The sequence below is a fragment of the Pleurodeles waltl genome, chromosome 9, assembly GCF_031143425.1.
Source record: "Pleurodeles waltl isolate 20211129_DDA chromosome 9, aPleWal1.hap1.20221129, whole genome shotgun sequence".
Taxonomy (NCBI): domain Eukaryota; kingdom Metazoa; phylum Chordata; class Amphibia; order Caudata; family Salamandridae; genus Pleurodeles; species Pleurodeles waltl.
Window position 1 is genome coordinate 278,359,832 of NC_090448.1, and position 20,005 is coordinate 278,379,836.

The 20,005-nt window shown below is 40.7% G+C and overlaps 1 protein-coding gene across 14 annotated transcripts in view; it reads left to right on the forward strand.

The window, feature by feature from the left end:
* The window catches only part of FOXP1 (forkhead box P1), a 767,794-nt gene that overhangs the window by 510,035 nt on the left and 237,754 nt on the right, over window positions 1-20,005 (forward strand). For all 14 annotated transcript variants that reach the window (XM_069206714.1, XM_069206716.1, XM_069206710.1 and 11 more), the window contains one exon: window positions 8,723-8,815. In XM_069206714.1, coding sequence (XP_069062815.1) covers window positions 8,723-8,815 — 93 coding nt within the window. The remainder of the gene's footprint in view (window positions 1-8,722; window positions 8,816-20,005) is intronic.

Genomic DNA, 20,005 nt, shown 5'->3' on the forward strand with positions numbered 1-20,005 from the left:
ACACCCTTTAGCAAATGACATCTATAATTGGTTCCTTTAGGATGCACCCTCTCTAGCTTTCAGTCAATGTCATTCACTTTGACCTCATAAATGGCTTGAAAACAATGCCCTTGATATAATTATGATTCCAGTTACACCCTCTTTACGACCCCTAGCTCTATGGAATAAATACTTATTGAAATTATGTTTATTACCACCTATAAAATCCCGAAAAATATCATTAATCAGCATGTATACTATTTTAATACACAGCAAGACAAGAGCTTGGGACATGGCTTTCTATTTGTAGACATTTCTGGTGAAAATTGCTTCTCCAATATAAATATGCATAATTCTGCTGAAATACACATTCATGCAAGATTGAACAAAATTATGCAGAAATCAACAGCGGGCAGGGAATAACCAACAGCCTCTAAAACACAGCATAAGCCCTTGTGTTTGAATAACAACCACCAAAACCCAAAAACCTGCACAGTTCAACAGATGTCCCTGAAAAAATTGCATCCTAAAAATAACAACAGTGTCTAGAAAGAAAAGAGTATACTGCTGGAAGGGACCCTAGCATTCCAAAAAAGCAGCAGGCTTCAGCGATGAAAGCAAGCACTGGCAAAGCCAAGAGATCTCGCCTATGAGACCTATTGACTTTGCCAGTGCTTTTAAGTCATGATGTACAGAATTATGGCCACTGTGCAGTATGGCTTGTAGCATAATTTTCGTCATTTTATAGACACATGCATGTGTCCAGTGTTCACTCCTACTAAATGACACAGGTTTTTTTTATTTACTGATCCACAATGGATTGTTTTGAAGAAAAAAAGTAGCATAACATTTACAAAAAGAAAATAACAATAATGAGTGGGTTGGGGAGGAGGTAGGGGTGAAGTAATATAGTGGGCGGGGTGAAACAAAACAGCGAGTGGAGTGAAGCAAAAGTGGTGAAGCAACACATGAAAGAAAACATGACAAAGGGAGAAACACACAAGTGAAGGAGCAACGTGGAGAGCAGGTAGGAAATACACAGGCAGGAAGCACTCGTCAAGAGAGAGTAACACATGGGCGGGAGGTGGGGAAGAAGCATGTGCTAGAATAGTTTACAGGGAACAATAATATGCACTAGTCAATTCCAAGTAGTAGAAATTAGTCAGAAATCAGCATTGTCTTCAGGAGCCAACAGCAGTGTGCAGAAAGCAGAAACCGAAACAGCAGCACCAACCCATTAAATTAGCAGTGTGTTCCAATCACAAGCAGCCCGGACGACTAAGCAGAAGTGTTTGACAGTCAACCACCCTGGAGCTAGATAGCCAACTCAAAGCACGCTATACATCTTTTGTCTCCATCTCACAAGACAATTTGCTAATCCTGGCATGGAAGCTTTGCTGAAACATTTTCCCACACTGGGACTTAAAGATGGCCATCAAACCATAATCTTCCATAAAGCTGATGCATCTTGCAAGACTTTGCAAAAAAGGGCAGGTTCCAAATTGTCACTTGTTTCTTATTTGGATTGCTTTCTTCTTTTCTTTCCTACAGCTCCTAGAGCCTAGCTTCATTTAAAAATGATTCTTTCTCTTTAAACTCATTATTACATTAAACTATGTAGACAACAAAGCGTCTTATTATGGATTTTTCCACCGCCTCCACACTCCTCTATTAATTTGGTGCGAAATAAGACAGAATCTCTTGTAAGAATACATGGCAAAAATGCCTTTATTTTTGATTGAACATTTCCATATGCATTGTCTTGCTACCTAATAGGGTACTAAACACGCCTGAAGCAGTGGATGGTGTAGTGTGCAGGCAGCTTCAACACCTATGAATGGGAACATGGCAAATTCCTGAGATTATCAATTCCTTCTAAACTACAGTAAATCGATTTGTTCTTTTGACTGTGAACCAGTAATAGTAAAGATGTCTACCAGATATTGTGTAACCACAGTTGATGAGAAAGGGAAGAATGGCTAACAACTATTAGCCCACAAAAATGAAAAACGATTACAAGTGGTCTCTTTGTTGCTTAAAGATGGGCAGATTTCCAGGCCAAGGATCTCCTTTTTTGCTGGTAATAGAGTCCACAAACAAGGTGGCTGTCTAATCAAGAAGTTACCACTCTTTCCTCCCCTTTCTGTATTTAATTAATTCAGTCTGTTGCAATTGTCTCCATTCTGTAAGCTTTTCACTTAAGTGACACCTCTTTGATTCATGTTTAACTTTTTTTGACCACTCGTTGCCATCTAGAAAGATGTCCAACAGTTTATCTTTCTGCAATGAAGATTGATGCTTTCATCACATCATTCTAGCTAATGGAGAGCAGTTCACTTGTCTCTACTCGTACCTAGGAGCAGACAGTGTCTCCCACACCAAACTAAACTGATTAAGAGCACTTGGAGTCTTCAATAATCAGAACTGAGAATCCCTTTGGGACCTAAAAATATAACTGAGGAAACCTTTAGGATTCCCATTTACCCTTTACCCAGCACTGCTCTGTGGGAGGGAGAGTGTCAAGTCAAAATAAAGAATCAAACTGTTTTTTACAAGTGTTCTCTAAAAGGGACCACTTCTATCTACTAGTCTTCTGAAAAGCACCAATACCACACACACCTAACAGGTAGTAGCTGGCACTGGCTAAAGATAACATCCTGAGACACTGACCCTACTGCATTCTCGACTAATGCACATGTCCCATGTTCGATCAGTGTTCATAAAACGCCTAATGAAGTTGATCAATTTAGAGACATTTTAATCTTGCAGGTTTATGGAATGTTAAATTTATGCAAATGATTGTTCAGAGGAGCAAGGATGAATATTTATGAGAACATGACAATCAACATCCATAGCGGCTTGTGCAGCTACAATACCACCTTCTCTAGCTGCACTGCTTACCTGCACCTGGATGAGGCCTTTTCTTTGCAGTGGTGGGGCCACCAGTTAGAAGAGACTCAATTTCCTGCTCAACATTATTGAAGGACTCTGATTTGAAGTGGACTGATGCTCTGCCCCATCAGGGAACCCTCAGTACAAAAGTGCCTCCCCCCAATCTAAGTACCCACACTGGTTCATACCTCAGGACTCCAAGCACACTAAAATAGTTAATAAAGATGCAGTGCTTTACCTTTGTCAGTCATCATCAATGGCTAGAGCCCTCTGTATGTTTCAATGGCAATAACACCAGGTGACAAAATAGAAATGTATATAACTACGTAAATGTCAGTCACCTTTGGACTCGTTAGCCAACATTGACTAAAGAGATGTTTGCCTACTGGCATTTTTCAGATCTGAGTACAAGGGATAGATTCCTCATTTTGGTAATTAAGGAAGCCTGACTTTAAGATTATTATCATGGGATCTTGGATGACTTGGGGTTATTTTGAGTTTGACTAAATATCTCCCAAACATTAGTGAATAGTCCACCCACCCTATTTAGAATGCATAGCTATGTATACACCCAAAATAGAGCTGACTGGACAGTCTAAATTTTTTGGTGAATGTCCAGCATCCAACAAACTCTGAATAACACCCTTCATCTGCAAAATATATATGTGTTGGATCAGAAACAGGCTAGGCAAGAAAGGAGAGAGCCCAACAATGATAATACTATGCTTGAGATATGTATTAATTCAACACAAACTCCAACAACAACTACCCAACATCGACAACTCTCGAAAGCTGTTAATTTATACCTGCGCAACCTCAGGAATCTCAAGCTGCACCAACAATCTGCAGGCCATGCTCTCTTTCTCTTAAGACTGGATTGTGACAATGCTGTACTTGTAGATATCCCTCATACATGTCTCACACCTCTGAAAACTGTCCTGTGTGACGCAGCCAGACTTGTATCATCAACCAATAAATTCAGCCATATCACTCCTATTGGTGACAAGCTGCATTGGCTCCCTGTTGAGTCTAGAATAAAGTTCAAGTTGGGCTGCTTGGCCTACAAATTTGTCCATATCAATTCCCTGCCGCTTCTCTCCAGCCTACTCGAACAGTTGGGCTGTACCAGAAGTTAACAAAACAAAAATAACCTTTTATTCATAACATGCTCATGCGTATCATCACTCCGTCCCAGCTTCTTTTGTTTGGAACTCCAGGTCGATGTAAAAATTAAACTTTATTTAGACTGTACCTATCTCGGCAGTTGATGTTGCGTCCCACTTTCTGCCTCAAGTTGGCTCCTTCTTCTTTCCATATCTTTTCTCATTCATTCTATATTCTCCTGCTTTATTTTCCACTGTGACTCATTTCCCTTTTGCCTCCCCTGCTCCTGTTCCAACCTCACCACACCTTGCTGTTACCTACTTTCCTTCTTATTTCCTCTATACTTTCACTGCCTTCTAAGCTTAGCTTCCTCCTCCCTCTCCTCTACTTCACTTCCACCACATCTTATTCATCCTTCTATTTCCCGCTCTTTGCCTCTCTTCCCTCGCAAACTCTTTGTTTTCACTCCCCTGCCCCTTTCTCATTTCTTCCTCTGCTCTCACTCTTTTTCTAGCTTCCTTTTCATCCTCTTCCTCTTTTCTTCTCTCCCTTTGCACCACCTCACCCCTTCCCCTTTGCTCACCTCCATCTGCTCTCTCAAGCTATTTCTATTCTCTCTACCCTTTCCTCTTTTTCTCAATTTCTTCTGCTCTTACTCCAGTCCTTGCTCTCGTTCACTCTTCTCTTCACCCTCTTTAACACTACGTCATTCATCTCTCCAGTTCCCACTGCCCCTTTTCTTCCCCTGTTTCCCCTCTCTCCACTTCCTCCCCATCCCAACCCACTTCTCTCTTTCTGTTGTAAGTCACCTCTTTCGCCCTGAGCTTGTACTACCTGGATGCTGCCTTTATCCCTTTCTCCTACTCTGTACTCCTCATTTTCCTTTCCTCCTTGTCTCTCCCACTCCCCTTTAACCCTCCTCCCCTTGACTATTGTCTCCCACTCTGTACTTCTTTCCAGTTCTCATTGCTGTCTTACCCGGTCCCCTTCTGCTGTAATTCGCAGTGTTGCAACTGTTACCATTTCTATGATTGTTGCATATACCATCTAATTTGTGTTACTGTGCTAATTGTGGTACCTTTACATCAGTGTTGTTCTCTGAAAAGCACTCTCATACCTTTCAGTGCTTGGCGCTATATGAATATAAATACATAATGTATTCATTAGTTTGTAAAGCGCTGGCGTGTGATTTAGAGCCATTTGGTACTTAGACGCCTGCATTTTTTTACTGGCCCAAAAACCATAGGTCACACTTGATCTGATTTATATTTACAAGGGAATTGAAATGGATCACAAGACTGCATGGGTCTTGGGAGCAGAAGAATGCCCCAGTCGTTTAAATGGTCTGTCTTACTTCATTCACGCATCATTTTAGTTTCACAGTAAACAACATGATGCCTTGCAACAGTAGCCAATGAAAAACTGTGCTAACCATTCACAACCACATACAGTTGATAAATGGAAATCACAGAACGGTAAAAAAGGGCAACCAGACTAAGAAAGTGCTGTGGTGCCTTACTAATGATATGTGACACTATGCAAATTCTGCTAACATAATAGCACAAACCCAAAGGTACACTGACAGCAGGAAGACAAAGCTGCTTTGTAGTGACCACGGGCCAGATGTAGGAAAGATTTTGAACGTCGCAAACAGTGAATTTCGCAGTTTGCGACGTGCAAAACCCACATCGCGATGCCCAATTCCCGTTTTGCGAGTCGGTAACCTGGTTACCGACTCAGAAAACGGGACTGCGAGTCGCAATTAGGAAGGGGTGTTCCCCTCCCTAACTGCGAGTCGCAGCACGATGCTGCATTGCTTTGTGACGGCGAACGCGGTCGCAAAGCAATCGCAGTTACCACCAGTGTCACCCTGGTGGTAACCCATTCGCAAAAGGGGGGGACCCCTTCCCCTTTGTGAATGGCATGGAAAACATTTTTGCAGAACAGGCAGTGGTCCTATGGACCACTGCCTGCTCTGAAAAAATGAAACAAAAACGTTTCATTGTTTCATTTTGTAATGCATCTCGTTTTCCTTTAAGGAAAACGGGCTGCATTACAAAAAAAAAAACCTGCTTTATTTAGAAGCAGTCACAGACATGGTGGTCTGCTGTCTCCAGCAGGCCACCATCCCTGTGAGTGCTGCAAGTCGCAATTGGGTCGCAAGTAGTGACCCACCTCATTAATATTAAGGAGGAGGGCCTTTGCGCCCCCCTTGCGAGTCGCAGATGGTGTCAGGGACACCATCCTGCATCCTGAATGGCGACTCGCAAATTGCGAGTCTCTCTGACTCGCAATTTGCGAGTCGCAATTCAGGATTTTCCTACATCTGGCCCCACTTTCTTTGCATCTACTATGGGGGTCATATTGGACCTTTTTCTCCTCACCTCACGAGGAAACATTGGCCCAAAGTTTCTTGGTAAATATCAGAAATGATGTCATCTTCACAAGTTTGACTTTCTTGTGATTAAATGATATGTCATGCAGAACAGAGTGTTGTGGTGTAAAAAAATGTTCTGTAATGTAGAAATACATTTGCTTCATTGTGGTGAGGGTTGGCCAAATTATATTTCATCACCTCCAAATGTGACAATTCAGATTGATGCCATATCCTCCCTTTTTAACACATTGTATATAAAACATCCACCAAAACAGCGGCGTCCTTGAGGTTTGTAAAAATACCTTTTAATTAATGTTGAAATCCAACACTTTTAAAAAAAAAAAGTTACTGAACTGTGTTAAAATTCCATTTGTGGTCTGAATCTGCAAATAGAAATTCTCAATTCAGAATCCTGCAAAGCAAGTCCCCTTGTTTCATGGAATAATGGATAAATGCATTTTCCGGTGATGATTTCCACAAATAGAAAACATTGTCGACATAATTATGACAAACAGATGACAGGTTATGCTTGAGTCCGTTTTCTCCCCCTCTGTCCTGGCTTTCCTGTGTGGTCCCTCATGACTCAACATGATCTCCCATCTTATTCAAAATCTTTGTGAAGCCATTGTCTCGTGACACCCAGCTGTATGCGAAGGTGACAGCAGACAGGTCATAATTGGCACAACATATCTGAAACCATGTCTGAAAATGGTGTAATGCTGGTTACAGAAAAGCTCATTATTTATTAAAACCGAATCGGTGGTGTCTAGTTGGAGTGTATTAGAATGTTACAGCATTGGTCACTGTTAGTTGCACCTTAACTCAGATGACAAAGGCAGGACTAGCTCACCGTGACGTTTTGTCAGTAGATGTACTCGGACAGTAAAAAAATACCCCCCCCCCTGTTTTAATGGTGCTCCTGAAATGTATTACACACCCCCGCCCCTTCGCCCACATGCTTTAGTACAGAAACACAAGCCCTCGTGAGGGCAAATCAAAATACATTAATTTAATGAATTCCTCAAAATGAGCTCCACAGAATGTAGGCGGTTCTGATCGCAGCTGCGTGCTTAAATAAGAGTTAAAGTGAATGGAATCAAGTCAAGCCTGTCCATTAATAACTCCCCTGCCTGCTCGAATTGCAAAGCAGAACGTTTGCTTAAAGTCACTGTAAATATACATAAAGCGGCACATGGAAACAACCCACCGTTCCCAAAAAACAAACAATTCTAAAAGACCACTCAGTTCTTCTGGCGTGATCTTACCGAGTGCACGTATAAAGACTACTTCTCCAGCCGGGGAGAAGTGGAATTGTCAGACATGAGGTCCGAACTCGTGAATGAGATACTGATGTTCAACTACCAGCCAGGAATACAACATTGTCCCAAAGCTGGTCAACCATGCTGAACCGTATTTCGTGTGTAGCTGTGCTCTGTGTCTGGTTCCTTCATTCATGGTTGATGTTTGTTAGTGGGAGTGACATGTGACATTATCACTTCTTTAGCACAGTTGTCATCACTTTCAGGCTTGTGGACACTGGTGGTAATTTTAGCCTTTAGTGAACCTTTGTTTACAGATCCGTCCTGCCGCATAATGTGGACAGAGGAAGTTGTTCTCTAGCTATAGCCACATGTACTTGGAAGTACCGTGAAAAGTGAGTGGAACACTTAAAAAAGCCTAGTGGCGGTCTCAGAAAATAAGGGTAATATATTTATTCAAGACTTTCACACGTAAATCTAAAAGTTCGCAGCATGGTTTACTAAATTTATATTTTTTTTTATTAAATAGCAGCAATATAGCATATTTTATTCCTAAACTAGTAGCAAATATATAGTATTTTGACTCCGAAAAAGTATTAAAGAAGGCCGGTCTAACTTTACAAGAGGATCACGTGCAAGCATGTGAATTGTTAGATTTCCTTGAAGGTCATCCAGGCCTAAACACTCTAATGTATGCATTGTCGCATCCAATCAGTAGATTGGATTGAGTGGGAGACTTGTGTTGGGGCTCTTGTACCCAAAAATAAGCACTTTGGTTTTTATTCTTGATTGGTAAGTCAGCCTTTTTTTTTTTTTTAGAAGGCAGCATTTATTATTTACAAATAAAGTATGAAAGTCACAAGGCTGTCCTCGAGCTTGTTCATCCTGCTCCTCCACTACCTTACAAATAGGTTATATTTTATGCATGGAATTTGCTAAGATGGGACATTACACTGGGATTCAGCATAATTAAATGTTTACTCGGTGAATGTATTACACGCGCCCAGGAATGGAAATCCATGCTAAATCGTAAATGCCATGATCATGAAATTTTAATGAATAAGCGTGCCCTTATTATGTAGTAAAAATACAATTTCTCACTTCCACTCAGGCTCTTCAAGTAGCAAGACAACTCTTACTTCACCACCACCAAGTCAGTGGATTAAAGTCTCCAAAAAGGAATGACAAACAACCAGCCCTGCAGGTGAGTAGAACAGCTGTCATTGTATCTTGTATGGATATGTGTTTGTAAGTAAGGAAACCAAGCTCGAGGGCGAGGGGGCGCTGTACAAAGCAGAGGGGGTTACATGATAGGCAGCCATTATAAGATAGTGGTGAGGGGCACATGGGAGAAACGAAATATGGAGTCTTCGGAAGAGGGTGATCACTGTGAGGGATATTGGGGTGCGTCAAGGGGTGAGGAAGGTACGTATTGCCCTAAACTTATCTTGCTTAATTTGCCCTTTGCATGTTAAAGTTTTGTGGACAAAGTTGTAGTTTTCAGATATGTAGTTTATACTACAGTCACACAGCTGGAAATATCTTGTACATGTAGAAACTGTAAAATGTGTAGTGTATTGTACAGTTTGGGTACGAGTGGGATGTGAATCAGTTCACAGGGGAGTACCCATAGAAAATTGTGAATGACTGGCAAGTCCATGTATTGCTGCTAATCACTGTGCTTGTTAGGGAACATGGAAGACATTACCTGTGTCATGCATCCAGGAGGCCTTTGCTCTGAGTTGTTCCGACTGTCCATGACTGAACTTCATTGGAGAGTGGTCCCAGTGAAATGTCCACAAACCCTTACATTTGTGGACTTTCACTTACTGGATGCACATTGTTTAACACATTGAAAAGCATCCAAGTCTGCACTGGCAAAAAGCTGCTACAAATTCCTTGTTTCAGGGGTGCATAGGGGAAGCCATATGTCCTTTAAGGGATGATACTGAAAGAAAGGTATGCACTAGTGCACGTTTATTTCATCATAGGAACAGTCAGTCACGTACACGTCTTGCACTGACTTAGAAATGTAAAGTCTGAGTAAATTTCATATATTTACCTACCACATTTTAAGAATTTCCGAATATGCATAAATCTAAATAAATCGTAGATTCACACTTTTATCTGTGAATTGGGTCCTATGCTCTTTGTGTAGTTTTTTTCACAAGCACGTTTTTGATATCCTTATCGGAATCCCTGGGAACTGCACAATTACAAATCTGCATGCTTCTCCCTACTTATTGTGACAAGTGTTTCCCTCCACTTCACATAATGGGTAAATAAGTGTGAGATGGTGCATAGCTTAATATTCAGTGTGCAGCGCAGCACCGAATGAATGAGTGTATCTGCACTGTCCATGTGTGAATGTTGATGTTTTTCTGCAATCACGGGGCAGGGTGGCACATTTTTTATTGTGCATTTTTATTATTTGGCTGCCCACTCGCACAATAGCCCCATCTGTGGATGTAACATTTATTTTAAACAGATAAGTAATACTTCCTTTTGTAATTACTCTTCATGTCCTCAAGCAAGAAAGACACAAATGCTGTAGTGATGCAAATGGTACTGCAGTTATCAGTGGCCATTGAGCTAGCTTAAGAAACTACACACTTGGGAAAGCAAATCAGTTCTGGACAGAGCACACAATCAGTGATAGGCAGAGCACCTTCTCGCATTATCATATAACTTGTCACCGTGCCCCTCTTCTAAACTACATTTTTAGCAAATGTGCACGTCCACTTTAATAAGGATGTTTTAACACATTATATAGTTAACCATTGCTAATGTCTAGGTAGAATGTGCCTGAAAGATAAAACTTTGAACATGTGCGGCAAGACATATCCTCAAATTTAGTGATGAGCAAAGCACAAAATGAGTTGTGATTTTGGCTTTTTCAAGTTGTACTCATTGAGCAGCACTATTGATATTTAATGCACACATGCATGAAAACTGTGATGTGTTGACCAAGCCCAAATCAATGCACTGGTGCAGAAAGGCAATATAGGCAATAAAGCAATAGTCTGTAATCAGGATTGCTGCAATGCATGTGCTAAACATATGCTATGAGCGTCTATTTTTGATGCGGGTGGAAAGAGTGCAGGTTATTATTGATATGGTCATGCTGACTAATGGCTATTTTCTGTTGAAAGTCTATTCTTATTTATGGCTCCATTGTACCAGTGTGGATCTGTATATTTACCGGTGAGCCACCTACGTAAGGTTATTTTGTGGTCACCTCAAGATATACACCATTTGCACTGCTTTGATCTGAATGTGGTTCAGTCATTGGAGGACACTCACTTTGACACTTAGTTGACCTAATGTTTGGGCATGGTATGAAGGTGTGAAAAGTAATATTGACATGTGACTTAGAAGTAGCAAGTCAGAGGAATGCTAGAAACTTCCCACTCAACAGCTCAACAGTCGTAGTAACCTAATAAGATTTAGCTTTGAATCAAAAGAAGAGAGCAGCAATCCATTACGAAGCGCCTGGATACCCTATCGGGTGATAAGTCATGTTCTGTACATCCAACTAAAGTGACATAAAGCAACACAAAACAACTGTAAGTTTTTAGTGTATTGAGTAGTTAAGAAACACACAACATAAATATGTGTAGCAAATTTTATAACAGTAAAATAATACCTTTATTTTTCTAGTGAAGTGTGTACTTCTCAGGTTTAAAACGACTGTCTTATGTTGTAGCTGCAAAGAATTGCATTTTAATCTGAAGAAGTCCTTTAGGTTTTGCTAAGAGTATCACACTTGAATCAATCACTTTGCCTTCTCTCAGAGGTTAGAAAGATTTGCTTCGGGTGCAGTAACTGGATCAGCTAGGTGACAGGTACCATAATAGGGGACACAGCATGTTTAGGCCCCAGTCCATACCACATGGAGAGCTCCATTACATGTATTGTGGAGACCCCAGAGGGACAGACATGTTCCAAATGTCATTCTGTGGATTGCTGTGCCAGAGATTGTCTGTAGCTACACCATACCTACCTAAACGAAATTGTGCAGACTGCCCAGTCACATTTACTTCAGACACCTATTTTTCAACGAGCAAAGAGTTCCTATCACCCTCAAATAATCAACTAACAACCTGCTAAGCAAAACATATACCATTATAAATCTAAAATTCTCTGCAAGTATAGGTCAAGCTGCAGCTTCTAAACTCCTGTTGTACCTTGACAATAATGGCTTTCTCTGTCATCTACGTTCTTGATTCTGCAGTATGCAAATTGGAGAAACAATACTTTCCAAAATCTCAGATGATGCTTAGTAAGCAGCTCTTAAGGGTGATTGATGCCTACTTGTAATACTAGAATCATTGCTACCTCTGGCAAAATGGGTAAATAGATCATGATAGCTTTCACAATCTAAGAGTATTTCTCTTTCGTGTTTGGTGCCCTTCCTCAAGAACTGATACCAGTGTCTGAGACTGGAACCCGTCTCATCTGACTTATTTCAGATAACATGTTGACTCCACAACTGTGAACCCCTTTGATCTGTGCACTTCATCATCTACCTCTGTCCTCTCCTTAAGATAATTAACAAACAAAACTTCTCTTTAGTGCCTACACTAACCAAACTCTGTCAGTTTATCATCCAAAAGTAGTACCAACTTCTCTTTAGTGCCCACACTGACCAAACACTGTCAGTTTATCATCAAAAAGTAGTACCAACACCAGGCACTATAAAAGATCCTTTGTGCCGTCGAGTCATGGAGGGAGTCACTGGCTCTGAAACTGAATTGCTGCTCATAGGCAAAACTCTAATCACCACAATGGTCAATTACTTCCACTTTCTCTAGAATTACAAGTCACATGTTTCTCCTCTGCCTTCAATTGGATTTCCACTCTGTAAATGCAACATACATGCATATCCGTATCGGCTAAGCTTAGGATTGACTATTGACTCACAGATTCCTATTGACCACTAGGTTGGATCAGTGATCAGCATGTCCCCCACTATCTATGCTTTCCAGACAGTTTTTATTAATTGTACCCTAGCCTACAAACTCATCATTTCTAACACATGTGATTCAAATAATTTCACGTAATGTAGAAGCTAGAAATAAGCCCTTTCACTAAGTCTCTGCATACCTTAACTCCACCATCTGCCTGATGGTAGCTGAATCACCATCAGGGTACTACAACTCACACAAAAGTACAACCACAGAACACTGCCCCGTATAAATATACCTTAGCAACAAAATATAACACTACATGCCAGGATGATCCCAGTGCTTATCCAAGCACATTCTGCTTTAGATCTGCTGATAAGTTTAAAATTTAGTAGTAAGTAAATGCTTTACAGTCCAATGAGCCTGAGTGTTGACAACCTCCATTGACCCTTTGCACTAAAAACTCTCCACCACAAGAAAAGAACTTTGAAAACTTTAATTTTATGAACTCTGCAGGAAGCAAATCTTGCTAACTTAAACCCTATAATGTGATTCAGGCCTCACAGTTGTGCTGTACACATTTTGCACTCACCTATCTCATTAATGCCTGCACTGGCATTTTTCGTACACACCAGACTTGGTGCTTTTCCATCACCCTTTTACTGATGTTTGAATATGGATCTGCTGAGGATTTGGGAAGCTTCTCTGAACATGAAGTAATTTGTTCTGAGATTTGACAAAAAACAAGAATATGTTATGGGTTTGACTCTCTACACCGAGGATCCCTTTTTGATTCAAGGGCCGCCAGATTCTGCTTCTTAGAACTGTCTCTTTCAAGCCCCAGAAGTTATTATATTATCACACACAGCACACAGATAAGCGTTAACAAGTTTGTCAAATTTATGGACAGAGCACCTATTGGCAATCAAGCTGTAATGAAGAAGAAGAAGAAGCAGAAGAAGAGAAGAAGAAAAATCCATCATAAACAATCACCCTCCACATGTTCTGGAATGTTCTGTGCCAGAGGAGTAGTTGCTTTTTAGATGTGCAGTCTTGACTTTTAAATATTTTCTACTCATTCAGTCTGCTTAGCACATCCAGTCTCAGTGGCAGTTGTTCAAGGAATAGGCACATCCTAGACCTCATATATTGTTTACATTCCAAAAATTACAACACATTTTTCATGTGATTAATATAGTTATTCAATATTTTACTTGAAATGGAGTTATCATTTTGCAGTTCCGGTATTTATGCAATAATTAAAGAAATATGAGATTAAATGCGCCTTTTCAAATAACACCATACAACTATGAGATGCAAATGCTGCATGACCAATGTAATGCATGCTTCTCAGGTGAACTTCAGATCCAAGAAACACCACCCTTTGGTGGGTTCGCATTATCTGAAAAGGTAATAAAACAAAGTGTACATTAACACTTCTGAGGATTGCATTTGCTAAATCCACCGCTGATCCATATGCCTTTTAATAAACCCCTGCACTGGGGACATTTTTAATGAGGTATTGTGCTGGCCGGGCCCAGCGTCAGGTACTAAAGGAAGGGCTTTGTTGTGCAGATGCCTTCAGAACAGCTCCAGAGGATGAGATATGACTGGGTTGACCTTTCAGCTGTGAGCTTATTTGTCAAGATTCAAATAAGTTGAAAGGATCAAACTAAACACTTTCCGTAGTCAGACTGGGAATTGTGTTGCAGAGGTCAACAGAGGAGGCCACATTGCAGATTCCATAACATCGCCAATTGTTGGTACATATTAAAGTACTGGAGCATCTCCTGCAGTCAGAGACACAATTAAAATTCTAATTTATTAATGTATACGGAGCGCGCGCCCAGTCTGTCACTCACTGATTCAAATGGCTGCCCATTCTTCTCTCCTCACTCCCGCAGCCTTTACAGCTTTAAAAACCACGTGAGTCCGCTTGGAAATAACAGATCCTGAGTGCACATGTAAAATGATAATGTATGATTTTAAAAAAAGCGGTAATAGCGCTTTGGTTGGAGAATTTTAAAGCCAATCTTTCTGATCATATTTCTTTAACTAGGAGGATGTAAATCTGGCGTGGGTGTGTGTTTTTTGTTTTTTTTAAAGAAAACCCTGGTCCTTTCAGTCGCTTAAGATTCATCTACTTCTTCTCTCCCATTGAATATTTTCTCCCATTTTCTTTCACACATTTCACATTTGAAGACGATACTAGGAGCATACGGGAATGAGACTGTTTTTAATAAATTAGTGAGCCGAATAAACACGTGCTTCCTGGGTTTGACGGAGAAGTGATTGCACTACTGCCTACGACCCCGAGAATATCGTTGTATTAGAACATGGAGGGCAGGATATCGGGGGCAAAATATGGAAAGGTGCATGGATATAAGAAAGTATAGAGTTACTATTCCTTACTCGACATATACATTCCGATCTATGTACCGTGTTGGTACATATATGTGGAGTTAATCCTTGATAATGAGTTCCATTGATATTCTGGGATCGATATTCAGGGTGCACACCTGTAGACTTTAATGATCTGGGTTGAGGGCCACTATCTTGGAAAGCGTGAGAGAATTTGTTTTGGCTACATAAGTAACATTATTTGCTTGTACATGATGGTAAGACTGTGGAGTTTGGGTTTATTGGGAGGGGGGAAGCTATCAACAATTTACCATGTGTTCTAGCACCTGGGCCCAGGAGTCTGACAGTTGCACACAGAATGCGGTTAACAACCAAACCAGGGCATCAGAGGCATTTTCCTTGATTACATTAGAACCCATTGCTCCTTTAATTAGTGGTCATAAATGGTCCTGAAATCAGAACACTTGAGAGCAGTCATCAACAAAAGGCTAGCCCACAGTCCACACAGAGCTCTATGACAAAATTGTGTGCAGAATGGATTGACGTGAAATAGAATTACAGCTGTGGTTTGCTGCACATAGACAATGAGCTAAAGTTTATTTTAGGAGGTGTGTCAAAAGTGCTTCAAAAGAAGAACCTAATGTTTGAATCCTCTTTGACTACTTGCAATTCAGTTTCATTAAATTAAATCCTTTGTATACACTTGTGCAGTTGCGTCACCACAAAATGGCAATACACAGATCTTTCAGCTTTAAAAAAATTATTTAAGAACATGGCATGTACAATGGAATCATATTCCTTCTATATGAGAGGTGCTTTGGCGTAGGAGTTCAAGAGAACAAAAATTGGTATCAATTCAGTAGTACAACCCTTGAACATAAGAAGTGGATTTGTCTGCTTTTGGTCATTCAGTTCATTAGTATCAATAAATGCCAAAATTTGCAGTGATCAATCAAGAAACCAACAAAACCTGTGGACTAGCTTTCCATGTAGGGCCATTTTTTCCTGCTTCTTGGTGTCATATTTCACACAGTGTCCTGGAGGTGGGCGATGGGGTGCAGTGGATTTTGTGTTTATTTTTCGAGCACCCAGACCACTTTGGTATTAGCATAATATAGATTGTCCCAAACACACATTTTACAACTGCTTAATCCCAAGGGGGTGTTCCTGCATTTGTATGGAGACATACTGCCGCCAGTTTGCCGGTCTGACCACCAAATTAAGGTTTTGGAGGTCAGACCGTCAAACGACTGGAGTCTCCACTGGGAACAATGTTCCCGACGGGCTGACAGCTTTCCAGGACGCAATCAGCCAGGGCGGTGCCGAAGGCAGCACCACTCTGCTGATTATGAGCTGGTTCTCCACCAGCCTTTCATGGCAGTTTCACTGGCCATGAAAACGCTGGCAGAAAACAGGTGCAGGAGGCCACAGGGGGGCCATCCACTTGGCATGGGCAGTGTAGTCTTCCCCCTGCCCAGCACCCTTGAAATGCTCACTGTCTACTGTTCCCCTGCACTTCCCACGCACTTGGCATGGGCAGTGCAGGCTTCCCACGCCTAGCACCCTCGCAAGGCACACTGCCTATGTATCTGCATATGTACCATATTACAGACATGGGTACAGGGCCAAACAGTCCATTAGAATTGCGTCATAAATAATGGAGGATATCCCTGAGACAGGGTGACAGGAGTCCCAGATACCGCCCATCTACCCACTGCAGGTGAGTCTAGTTGCACACTGAATTTCAACTGCGGGACGATCCCTGCTCCGTGTGCGAATCCAGTCTCGTCCCTTTGTCTTGAAAAGCAGACCAGGGGGTTCAAACCACCACTCTAACTTTCAGTGCTGAACAGGCACAGCTTGTGCTTGCTCTAGGGACAACACATATTATTTTTATAATGTGGTATATTTTGCACCATATTATTGTAAGATTGCCTCAGGTTTCTTTAAATGAAGTTAACATAGCTGGCTCATATAATTTGTCATTCCTACAGCCGGCCCAGCATTCTTTGACTCGGAGTCTTATACCTTTAATGGGCGAAGTGACACTACTCATCCCAGAATGCAAAGCTCAGTTTGCTAAATATCGGAACTGGCTGAAATGATCACAGAAAAAGTGCCCATGTACATATGTGCAAAAGTAACTTTGCAAGTAGATAAAATAATTGCATTTGTGTTGGGATATAGGGGCTAGTTTTTACTTCAGTAAAAGGAAGATTTAATTTACTATCTGACAGGATTCAATAGAAATGCTGCAAAAAAGGCATCCTGCTTAAAACCATTTTTAGCAAGGAAAAACACAAAATGGCCTTCAGAATATAATCTTATCCTATAGTCACGTTTCTTTCTAAACAAATATTAGCCACGTGGGTAATGCAGATTCTGCTTTGTTGTGGTAGACAGAGCAGGCGAGAGTCATGGGAGAAAAAAACAAAAGAAACATACGTGACTGGTCAAAAACGTGCAAATTGCTGACAAAATGACACATGTAATTAAGAGTGTTCCTACCATTCTACCTTGCAGTTTACACCTAGAGTGTTGAAAAAGCGAGTGACTCCCACCTTGCTAATTATCGTTATCACTGGAATGGTAGGTTTGAGTCATTAGTTCCATGTGCATTTAATTAGAGGAAGGCTGAAATTGGATTTAACTTATTACTTTTTCATGGATCACTTTCTTGTCATCACTTCAAATTGGATTGCAGCCCCAGGTAACTAATTATGAGAGCTACAGGATCAAGAGGGAAAAAGGTAATTAGGAACAACACGGTCGGACCCTTGCTGGCAGTGTGCGGGCTCTGGAAGGGATGAGGGCTGCATTTTCTAGGATTGTGGATTAGGGAGTTATGTGTAGGCGCTATCCTGGGAGACTGCCACCAACTATTGTAGTTTATATCATGTGCAGCGGGGTTAAAGACTTAACAGCAACATGAGGCCACCATTCTGTGTTTAATACCTAGATTAAATGTGTTAAAGCAGGAGATCAGGAGTTAGTATGTAGCGTTTTAATAATTGCCGTGCCAAGGGCCATCGTACTTATGATATTAATTACTCTATTGAGGTATGTTAAGATAATATGATGCCCCCTGTGCAGTAGTTAGGCAAATTAAATGAACATATTCATAGCCCAAATCAGTCATCACTGTAACTGCCACTTACTACTACATTTGAATCCTGCAGTATGGAGCAAGAAATACTATGAGACTTTAACTTCTTTTGTTTTTGAAAAACAGTGCGTGCTTCTCAGAGGACTGCATAATTTCCATCACAGTGTGATAATAGCACAGTCCATGAAATACTTTGTAGGGACAAATGTTTTATGTATGTATTTATTTATTTATTTAGACAGGACATTTTTGCAGGGAACTACAAAGTTAACAATAGATCAAAAGAGGATAACAGATTTGCAAAAATATAAAGTTGCACAATGTTGGGCATGGTGGATCACCCACACCTGAATTAATATGCACTTTGTTGTACGCTTGCTTAAAAAAATTAAGAGTGCAACAAGTACCTGAATGCAAAGTACACCCCATGACTATACAAACATATAACACTAACAAAGGAGCCAATTAAGTGGAGATGAATTCCAAAAATATTTTGAAATGGAAAGCAAATCTTGTTTGGTAGTCGAAATTCAAAATGATGTGGTTTGAACTGGGAATCTCTGTCCTCCCCCCTAAAGAATATGTCTTTAATGAAGAAAGTCAAACAGTTTCTTATTAGATTATTATTTCGAAGCCCATTTCAGGAGACATGTTTGTGGACTAGGACTGGTTCCAAGTGGTCATGACTGTATTTTGAATCAAAAGTGTATCTTGCAGGTGACCTTAAGAGAACATGGAGCATTTTAATGAAAGTATGTGGTTAACAACTTGCCAGATTTACATTGAAGTGGTGCAGTATTGTGGTCAGCAGTGTTTGTGTGACTGGTCTGATATTGGGGCTAGAAAGAAGGTGTTTTGTTAAGTGAATTTATTGCCACCTGATGTTCTCAGTTAAATCTGGGTTTTAATGTTGGACTCATGCAACAGCTAGTGGTCTAGGGTTGCTAAAAGTAGTTTTTGGTGCAGAAGGTAATGCATACAGGAAAAACAAGGTTAAACCAAGACAAGTGAAGGTCAAGACTCCGAGGTATCTCAATGGTAGGAACTCTGTTTTTTTGAAGATAAGAAGAGGGTATTATCCTTCATTGAGTCTTGGAATATTTTTAAAGAGTCAGATTTGAGTGAGTAGTTTAGAGATGTCTCATGGACCCCATGTATAGCTGATATTTAATCACATACATGTAAGGGCCACATGTCCTCTGTAGGGGGTATAGGTGTAAGGCATGTCTAGTAAAGCATAGACTCTTTTGGGGCTCGCATGATAGTGGAGCAGATGGATATTCCGATTACAATGGTTAATACCATGTTTGAATTGAAATACTTTGTTAATTTTTTCTCGAAATCTGTTTATTGAATTTTTTCAATCTGATGTCACTTTTTGCATCATAAAAACGGAGTGTCAGTCAATATACACATATAATTGGCAACACATTCAGATAAAAAGAGTGCACTAAATACATATTTTGAGATCAAATCTGTCTGGAACGGAAGAGCAAAGAAATGGGCCACTTTGTTTCAATGTTCTGCTAATGGTAAGGCAATGATGTCCTATGGAAATAACTTGGTACTTCGCTCCTGTATCACTGTATGCCTACTTGGAAAGTGCAAGAAGATAGCAAGTAGGAGTATGGAAAACGATGGGGGGGGCAGAGAGGTAATGAGGTCTTCAGCCAAATTCCCACGTCTTCTTCACCAGAAGGGATGGGGACAATCTCCTTTAGTCTAATGGATTAAACATGTGAAGGACGTGAGACCTTGGAGGCTGAAAGCATAAATATTCTGAACAGGACATGTAATCAATAAGAGGTGTCCATATGCGCAGGAACTCTTTCTCTGTAAAAGACAGTTTAGGTGTCATCTGTTTAATTGCCATGGTGTGCCAGAGCTGTGTGAACCAGGACGCTATTGGGGATAGGGGCAGAGGAAGACTTCTAGGCCCGGGCTTTGTGCTTTGACTCTGTGTGTGTCATTGCTACCAGTGATGTGGGGCATATCCCCAGAATGATTGTGTGGTAATCTG